The 9,418-nt window shown below is 42.2% G+C and overlaps 1 protein-coding gene across 2 annotated transcripts; it reads left to right on the top strand.

Moving 5' to 3' along the window:
- Window positions 1-18: 18 nt before the first annotated feature.
- Window positions 19-9,348, top strand: nr2c1 (nuclear receptor subfamily 2, group C, member 1). Of its 2 annotated transcripts, none has more exons than XM_035528200.1 (14): window positions 19-297; window positions 1,550-1,674; window positions 1,795-2,025; window positions 2,414-2,492; window positions 3,406-3,585; window positions 3,933-4,080; window positions 4,186-4,282; window positions 6,614-6,798; window positions 6,901-7,048; window positions 7,171-7,292; window positions 7,462-7,601; window positions 7,730-7,867; window positions 7,987-8,092; window positions 8,668-9,348. In XM_035528200.1, exons 2-14 carry the CDS (start codon window positions 1,621-1,623, stop codon window positions 8,840-8,842), a joined length of 1,803 nt encoding a protein of 600 aa, XP_035384093.1. In that variant the 5' UTR covers window positions 19-297; window positions 1,550-1,620; the 3' UTR covers window positions 8,843-9,348. The 2 variants fall into 2 exon arrangements, with proteins under 2 accessions (XP_035384093.1, XP_035384094.1); XM_035528201.1 differs by lacking the exon at window positions 19-297 and adding an exon at window positions 899-1,172.
- Window positions 9,349-9,418: the final 70 nt, after the last annotated feature.

Raw genomic sequence — 9,418 nt, 5'->3', positions numbered from 1 at the left:
CAGGATAATCATGTTTTATTACATACGTTATTAGGCACGTTCATCTGACTACACATAGCTAGTGCCACTCGACAAGTGTTAATGGAACGGTTTGAGCATCCACAGTCACCTCTCACTACTGTAACTTCAGGCTGAACTCTCATGGCTCCACAACTTCTAGACGGACCGCTTCGCTCTGCGCATGCGCATACGCAAACGACTCGCAGAGCAGGTCGCGAACTCTGACCTCCCAGAGACGAACCGATTTCGGAAAATTATCAAAACATTGGTGTTGCGGTAATAAAACACACCGACACGGTAAGAATATCCGTCTACTGAGCGTTAGCTACAGTGTCTGCATCCGTCTTCACATTTGTGAAGCCTCTATAGCTAACGCAGCATGTATTTATTTAACCGAAACTGAACGTTTCTACCGTATCTGGCCTCGCGTAGCTAACAGCTAGCGTTAGCTTGCCAGCTGGAATGTCGACCATGGTTGTCTGAGTAACACTTAAGCATGTCACTTTTTACTAGCTGAGGGCTCAGCCAAATACTCGAGATATAAATTTGTTCATTGGGTTGATTTGATCAGGATCACGAACCCGTCATGTTTCGTTGACATGAGCGCTACAGCTAGCACATTTGATAGCTAATCCGCTAATAACAGCTTCGCTCTTCCCGTCTTGACCGTTAACAACGGTGTTACGTACAAGTAGTGTACGTGCAAAAAAGTAATAATCGAAGTCGTTTACAACAACTTCATGATGCCACGATGTTTAGCGAGTAACTCGGTACGGGGAGCGTTAGACGAGCCAGTCATTGACCACGGAAGCGTAGAGCCCTGAGCGCTGCGGTGCTCCCGGCTGGAAGCGTGCTGTAACCCTTCAATGTTGACCTTTCACCCAACAGGAAAAGGACTTTCTTTATCTTCCGTATCAAACTTCGCACCCAGCTCGGTTGTATTATGCGTGCCATGTGATTAGTTCAGTTTTAAGAACCAGCATCAAACGTGGATAGTTATTTAAATAAAGATATCAGATCAATGCTATGCTATGCTAACTAGCCGGCGTGCTAATAAAGCTAACAGATGACACTACTTTTGGTGGCTAGCTGTCTTCCCTGTTTCCGTTGATAACATCATTACACAAACTGACCAGTAAACTGGGTGGAATATTATTGTATCATGTAGATATGTAAGAGAACATCTATTGCTAAACGCTATTAATCGCTACATTCAATTATTTAGTCTTAAAGTGACAGGAATATGTCTATGGTATTTTACCAAAGTAGACTTTCAGACGTTATTACGAATTTCTGTTCTTTCAATAGGCTATTTAACAAAATGAAGCTAGAAACCAGATTAGGTGCTGTAACTTCCCTACAATCTAATAACATTATAACTGTATGCAGCAATATTTGTTTTCCTAGAAGATAATGATGGGTAATTGTTATGTTTATGGGGTAGGTCAGGAGACATGATGTATTGGTATGGGTCAGTTTTTTGTGTTTGCATCTTTTTAATTGAGTGCTTGTTGTGTTTACATCATATTATGCATATTGTGTGAATTAGGGGTGTGTGCGCATGTATGTGCATGTGTCTGATGGGGAATATTTGAGCCAAAGCAACGTGGGATCGTAACCATGGCGGGAGAAAGTCCCAGAATCCAGCTGGTGTCTGCAGACGGAGGCCTTCAGGTATTGATCAGCATTACTTGAGCATCATCATTCTAGCCTATGTCATTCTTTTTACATGCATACTTGATTCCTATAAGTTCAAATACTAATAAAAGACTTCATATTTTTTGGGTGCACCAGATTGTGACAGATCAGCAGTTGGGCCAAAAGGTGCAGATAGTAACAGCATATGACCAGGCAGGAGCCGGTAAACAACAGTTCATATTGGCCAATGTAGACTACCCCAACCAGGACAAATTACTTGTGAAGCATGAGACCTCACCTGGCAAAGTCATCCTCACGTCTGCTGATGGTTCAGCCGTTAATCAGCTGCTCTTCACGTCACCTGAGTTGGCAGGACAACAGATCCAGGTAAGGTGTTAACACTGTTATGAAACACGTTTAGGGTCATTTCATGTGATTACATAATTTCTGTGTAGAAATAATCAAAGTAGTAATCAGGCCAATGACTTGATTCAACTAATTTTGATTCTAATTATTGCTATAATGAGAGAGAGATATTTTACATTACTACTACTACTGCAATAATGATGTGCTTTATGTTTTTCATGATTATGCATTCTTTACAGACTGTTGATTATGTGCTGTATTCCTCTTAGAGGATCCAGTGGAACATGCTGAAAATATGTTGTGCCGACTGAGTAGCACAATACCACAGTTCCTATTTATTTTAGTGTGTTGTAAAATAAATGATCTGAACCGGTTTTAATGTATTTGTATTTTATAAATATTTCCCCAGTTTGTGACCGAGAGTACAGAACAAGGCTCTGTCAAGCCTGTTGTAGAGTACTGTGTAGTGTGTGGAGACAAGGCCTCTGGTGAATATATATATACACACACACACACACGCACAAAAATGCCTGCTTTCACGCTTGGAAAAGCATCCTGTTGTGCATTGAACCTAATGAGGGATATGTTTGTATGATAAAGTCAACTTGTTTTGTCTGTGGAAACAATGTCCTGTGAACTTGCTGTGAACTGTAAAATCTCTTAAAGCTCGTAAATCCAAAGCCCAGAACTAGGCTACACAATTAGGATAAATCATGTTAATTATTGTTTATAACTTAGCAAGTGCATTTACATGCATGTCAATAATAATCAGATTAAGGAAATAAGTATTTGTCAAGTTAAGGTTGAAATCCACCTAATTCTAATCTAGTAACACACCTAGATGTCTCATCAGCCTTTTGTTTTTCTGTGGCAAGTATATGCCTTAGATCTCTTGTGGGGTTTTGCACATGCACCAAAATATCAGAGATTCTCAGCACATACCTCTGACCTGGATACAGCTGTTTTATCAGATAAACATAAGCCCACAGCATGAGTAGCACCCAAGGGACTGCCAGAGTTGCATTGGTTGCCCACTTGCTCATACATTACAGTATGTTTAAGCCATGACCACCAGCAAAGGCTTGCATTAGGGTGCTTTTGAAATACCAATGTGTAAAGACCAGATAAACTAGATTAAAGTGTTTCCCTATATTGTGCATCTTTCCTTTGTTAGTGAATACGCTTATGCATTTGACTGAACCTCTTTCCATAACCTGACACAAATGTAAACACAGATTATTGGAGCAATCACATATTATTGAGTAAACATTTTATTTAAACTACAGCCTTAATCTGATTATTCAAATTGTTCACACTGTTGTGCAGATGTAAACGTATTGGCCTGTCCCTGACAGGGGCCTCATTGTTCCCGTTTCTTTCCTGCTCTTTCTACCCCTGTAGGGCGTCACTATGGGGCAGTCAGCTGTGAGGGCTGCAAAGGCTTCTTCAAGCGCAGCATCCGCAAGAATCTCGTGTACACGTGCCGCGGCTCGGGCGAGTGCGTGATCAACAAGCACCACCGCAACCGCTGCCAGTACTGCAGACTGCAGCGCTGCATGGCACTGGGCATGAAACAGGACTGTGAGTGTGACCCACATCACACGCACGCCTCCCTCCTACCCAGACACGCAAGCACACGCCTCCTCACGTCGCCCACACACGCCTTCTCTCTCACGTCTCTGTTGACTTGCTTTCTCACACAAATCTCTCCCTTTTGCAGACCCACACATGATAAACATACCCATAAACCATTCCTGCTGATTTGCAACAGTCCTAGATACACCCTTGAAAATCTTTGCTTTAATATATTGCACACATCCCATGTATGGATGTGTCCTTTGATAAAATGTGTATAGTATGGATTGTTAATTTAGTATGAAATTTTGTATTTGGTAAAGTGAAGAGTTGCCGTACCTGTGTCTTTTTAGCTGTGCAATGTGAGAGGAAGCCAGTGGAGGTGTCGAGGGAGAAGCCAGTCAACTGTGCTCCCTCGATCGAGAAGATTTACATCCGCAAGAACCTTTGCAGTCCTCTTGCTGCCATGCCTACGTTTGTCAGTGATAAAGAGACAGCCAGGTTTGTGTGTGCGTCTGTGCCTGTGTGTCTAAGCACTTGTGTGCGATCAGACATTGATTTTTAGTGACCTTTAAATTTTGTCTGTGTATGTGTTACTGTCCACAGGTCTGCCAGTCTGTTAGACTCTAAAATGCTTCTGAACATTCAACAGTCTCTCTCCAAACTAGACAACACAATACTCATCCCTTCCTCACCAGACCAGGTAATACACAATCCACTGACCTCAGTTCTGCCGTAAGAATAATAAGATGAATTTATGGTCAAAGAAGTAAATAAAAATTTTGTTATGAAGTATAGCTTTGAAGCAGCTTGAACTATGTTTAGTCAGACCTAATAGTGTCAATTAGCATATGTTGTTATATATGTAATATCAAGGTTTGAAATGAATACCTGTCAACCACCAAATACATATTCATGTTCTATTTGGTGAGAACCAAATGTTTTTTTCTGTGGTTTTTGGTTTGCATGCTTTTTATGTTCTCATTTGAGATGTTAGAAGTTTTCAAGTTCAAAGTTATTTGTCACATACATAGTCATACATGTTATAACTCGCAGTGAAATGCTTTGGTAACTGCTCTTTTCGAGCTGAGGAGAGCTACAGGGAACTACAGGGAAGTGGATGTGGTTTGATGAATAAATAACTATGTAATAAAGGATGCAGAGGGAATGTATAATGTCTATATATATACAGAAGGTACAATTTTCGTTTTTTTTTTTTGTTTGTTTTTTTTTACAATTTACAGTTTTTTACAGTCTTTTTATGATGTTATTGTGGACATCATACCCAGAGTACACAGAGTAGTCCCCCAGTTCATCAGTTGCCCTGATTCAGGGCCTGAATGGCCTGCAGGAAGAAGCTCCTCTTCAGTCTCTCTTTGTTGGTCTTCAGGGAGCAAAAGCACTTCCCTGACCTCAACAGAGAGAAGAGCCTATTGTTGGGATGGGTGGGGTCCTTAAAAATCCTCTTGGCCTTGGTCTGACATCGCTTGTAATATATGGTCTGCAGGTCAGGAAGTTCCATATGAGTGATGCGCTCTGCTGAACGCACCACCCTCTGGAGTGCTTGTCTGTCCTGCTTGGTGCTGTTCCCAAACCAGACTGTGATGTTCCCTGTGAGGATGCTCTCAATAGTGCAGGTGTAGAAGTTCTGCAGCACTTTGGAGGGCAGTCTGAAGTCTCGTAGGCATCTGAGGTGGTAAAGATGCTGTCGGGCCTTCTTTGCCAGGGAGTTGGTGTGGCAGGACCAGGACAGGTCCTGCGAGATGCATTTGTATTTGCATTGCAGTATTTGGATCTACGAAAAGTTCATTGGCAGTACATGTGTTTTCCTTCCACCTTATTGTTTCTGTCAACCATAGTGAAGATTGTTTATTGAAATAATGGTGCAAAACACATGTATGCACAGGAACAACAACACATTATGGAGGTGGAATGTGGTAACATAGCTAGCTATAGAGTGATGTCCAGGTGCATATCTCAAATGTCTCAGTAAATATGAGTTAACGATTTGGATACATTTTTGTTTATTTTGATCCTTCTCTACTTTTTTTTTGTCCTAGTGCAGTTTCCAATTTTATTAGCATGTTTAATAACTATTTTCAGTTGTTTTTGGCTATGTGTTTAAGGTTTTTTTGGGGAAAAAATATGAATAGCTCCAGAAAAATGTTTTAGCAGTTGTAAAAAGTGTCCTAGGTTAGTAGGCTACTGTTTTCTGCTGACTCAATAATCACATTGGAAACCCCGGCAGAAGTCGGATCCCACTGCTTCCACGCTTGCCCCATGCATGCAAATTTTTTTGCATCTTTTCTTTACAGCTTCTGCACAAAAATGGTGCCTACTATGTGGATAGCAGCATATAGTAACTGAATGTTCATTCCTGGCTGCCACCATAATTGTCAGACCTGTGGTAGCCTGTAGTTGAGGGTAGTCCTGCATTGACTATCATTTCACATTGACGTGCATTTTGGCAATAATTCTGTAGGAAGCACCTTACTTTTTTTTTTAACGCCATGCTTGCATTGTGTAATAAATGAGAGGGGGCAGTACTTTTGGGGCAGGTGTGCATCAGCAGAATTAATTGGCGAATTGAGGACAGCCAGTAATTTTAAGTGACTGAATGCCCTGTAAATTTGTTTGGACATTCAACCAGTTACAGTAATGCAATAAAAAGTGGTGCTACATGTCTGGTCAATTTTTGAAACTATATGATATAATATACATGATGATAAATGTTTCACTTCTGTCTCTAATCTTATTCTCTTAGCTCTTTTTATACTTTTGTACAATGATCTTGGAACGCTTGAAAGGCACTTATTAATAATAACAGACATTTATTTTTATTATTAATGAAGTATTCAGAAGATTATGGGTGGTAAGTAATACAAATGTTTGTGTGTTTAGAAGTGTCAATTTGGCTGGTAAAAATAAAAGAAATGCCTGGTGTGTACATTTTATCATCTATCAGACCCCTTGGCAGGTAAGGGAAACAATTTATTTCAGACTCTGTGTAATGTTATTTGTGTCCTCTGTGCAGAATGATTCGTGTCAAGGTGACCTAAGTACGCTGGCCAACGTGGTCACATCTCTTGCCCACATTACCAAGAGCCGTGAGGTGACTGACAGTAATGCCGACCTATCAGGGATGGAGACCATGAGCAACGAGGATGGCTCCATGACTGATGTCCAACCAGATGAGCAGAATTCCAACGAGATTACTCGGTAAGAGCAGACACCTAGTCTCTTGAAAGGACAAAATATTCATGCATATGCTTTTTAGTAACGTGTGTGTGTGTGTGTGTGTGTGTGTGTGTGTCCATGCAGGGCCTTTGACACACTGGCAAAGGTTCTGCAGCCAGAGGCTAGTGGAGAGCCTGTGGAGGAGGGTATTTCAGTGGGAACAGAGGAGCAGAGTGCAGCCCTGCTGGAGCTGGAGGGGCCGCTGCTCTCTGAAATTCACGTGCCCTTTAAGGTCCGAGGCCACTGCACGTCTCGCATGTTGCCTCTCTTATAACCGCAAGAACATGTAACCATGTGAGGAGTAGCATTAACCTGTGACAATTAATCGAAAGTTGTCGATGCATGTGTGTTTAGCTGATGATGCCCTTGCCGGTGCCGGAGTTCCTGAATCTAAACTACATCTGCGAGTCAGCTTCCCGCTTGCTGTTCCTCTCCATGCACTGGGCACGGTCCATCCCTGCTTTCCAGGCCCTTGGGTAAGTGCGAGTGTGTGTACACGCACATTGGTGTCCGTTGGCCTTCTGCTAAATTTGACCGGTTATTATTGTTTTTCATTAACCAGTCTTTTCTCTTTCCTTTCTCTTTCTCTCTATAACTCCCTATCTATTTCTGTCTGTCTCTCTCTCTCTTTCTCTCTCTTTGTAGACCAGAAAATGGAATCACTTTAATAAAGGCTTGCTGGAATGAGCTATTTGCGTTGGGCATGGCCCAGTGTGCTCAGGTCATGAATGTAGAGACAATCCTCACTGCAATCGTGAGTCACCTCCAGAGCAGCTTGGAGGAAGGTAGGGGGACACATTTTGGCCTAACACTGGGGGGAAGGCACTCGTTTTGGTGCAACACACTCCTTCTAATGATGATGTTTTAGGATCTAAATTGAATAATTGTGTGTGTGTGTGTGTGTGTTTTCTAGAAAAACTGTCTGCCGAGCGAGTGAAGCAAGTGATGGAGCACATCTGGCGAATGCAGGAGTTTTGTAACAGTATGAGTCGGGTGAACCCTGATGCCTATGAATACGCCTACCTCAAAGCCACTGTTCTCTTCAGCCCAGGCACGGAAGAGGTCCATTTAAAGAAAATGAAAGTGAGAGGGCAAAAGGAAGAGGCAGTTCTCAACTGTGTGTGTGTGTGTGTGTGTGTGTGTGTGTGTTTGGGTGGGTGGCTATTGTAGATTTTGCTGGAGTAGACAGCACTCTTCAGATTGAGCGGTTCCAGGAGAAAGCATACATGGAATTGCAGGACTATGTCAGCAGGGCCTATCCAGAGGATACTTATCGGTAAGATGCTCATACTCTCAGATGTCTCAGGAACAGGTAGTCTTATCCACAGTGACCCCACCATTGGAACATGCCTACATGCCAACGTGCCTGACACTCATTTGATTACTTGTATTGAGTGTTTTTCTGCTTGGTTGGAGCAAGAACCTGCAGCCACACAGGACCTTAGCAGATAATATTGCCTACACTACCTCTACAACCCGTCCTATTGTTCCCATCAACACTTTCATCATTTCTTTTTGCAAATGGTTTTTCATTACACTGTGACATCATTCAGTGAGTGCAAATTCCCTAACTGAGGAATTGGACTAAGAAGGGAAGGGTCTCTTGTAGATCCTGTTTCTTATACAGTAAGCAGACTAGCACTAAGCCAGTAGCAGTAAGTCAATCTTCCAACTAAGCCATTGTGCCCTGTAAAGATGACTGTTTAAACAAATGGTGACACTGAACTACTGCAATTTTCCTTTTATCACAAAATATCAAGACCACAAGCAGTCTCACCTGGTATCTTTTCCACAAATACATTAGGGTTTACTGTAAGTATTTACTATGAGACTATTATCTCTCTCTCTCAGTCTGTCGAAGCTGCTCTTACGCCTGCCTGCTCTGCGCCTCATGAGTGCAGCTGTGACCGAGGAGCTGTTCTTTGCTGGCCTCATCGGAAACGTCCAGATCGACAGTATCATTCCCTACATCCTCAAAATGGACTCCACTGACTACAACAGCCAGTCAGTCAGCACCACAGAGTGACTCTTGGCCCATCCCTCAGGCATACCTGCTCAGCATCAGGGCTCTAATGGCCAGGATACTGGACCGTGACCTCTCAGCCCTAAAACTGACCTTTTGCCCCTTTTTTGGACTCCAAAATAAACAGCCAATGGAATGTGGCCATTTGAATGAACATAACATTGACAGACAGCTCTTGCTTATTGCAGGCAGGTGCATTTCGGAGGCGGAGGACATTATAATTAGGACTGCTTTTTAATTTTGCATTCATATGAAGCGCAACGCAGCCTTGTATTGGACAACGGATACTGTGAGCCATGGTGTGCATTTGGTTGGAACAGTTGAAATTTTTCAACATTCAGGTCACCACGTTTGAGAACGTCTGTGGAGGTGTGATGTGTGGAAAAGACTTAATTAAACATTTGTTTGGCTTAGTGAGCATTGCCCATTTTGCATTCTAGCGCACTGACTCCTGTATGTACATTAATTATGTATATAAGTACAATAAATGTCAATTCTCCTACAGAGAATCTCTGGGAATTCTGTTCTTTGCAGTGTTACAAGCAGAAAAGAGGTGGAAGCACTATGTATATGTCAGTG

The sequence above is a fragment of the Electrophorus electricus genome, chromosome 7, assembly GCF_013358815.1.
Source record: "Electrophorus electricus isolate fEleEle1 chromosome 7, fEleEle1.pri, whole genome shotgun sequence".
In the NCBI taxonomy this organism is placed as follows: domain Eukaryota; kingdom Metazoa; phylum Chordata; class Actinopteri; order Gymnotiformes; family Gymnotidae; genus Electrophorus; species Electrophorus electricus.
This window is presented reverse-complemented; position numbering and strand designations above follow the sequence as displayed.

Coding starts and splice junctions, on each gene's coding strand:
- nr2c1 (XM_035528200.1), top strand. CDS start 1,621: ATGGCGGGAGAAAGTCCCAGAATCCAGCTGGTGTCTGCAGACGGAGGC. Junction 1,675..1,794: donor CTGCAGACGGAGGCCTTCAG/GTATTGATCAGC, acceptor TGGGTGCACCAG/ATTGTGACAGATCAGCAGTT. Junction 8,093..8,667: donor TATCCAGAGGATACTTATCG/GTAAGATGCTCA, acceptor TCTCTCTCTCAG/TCTGTCGAAGCTGCTCTTAC.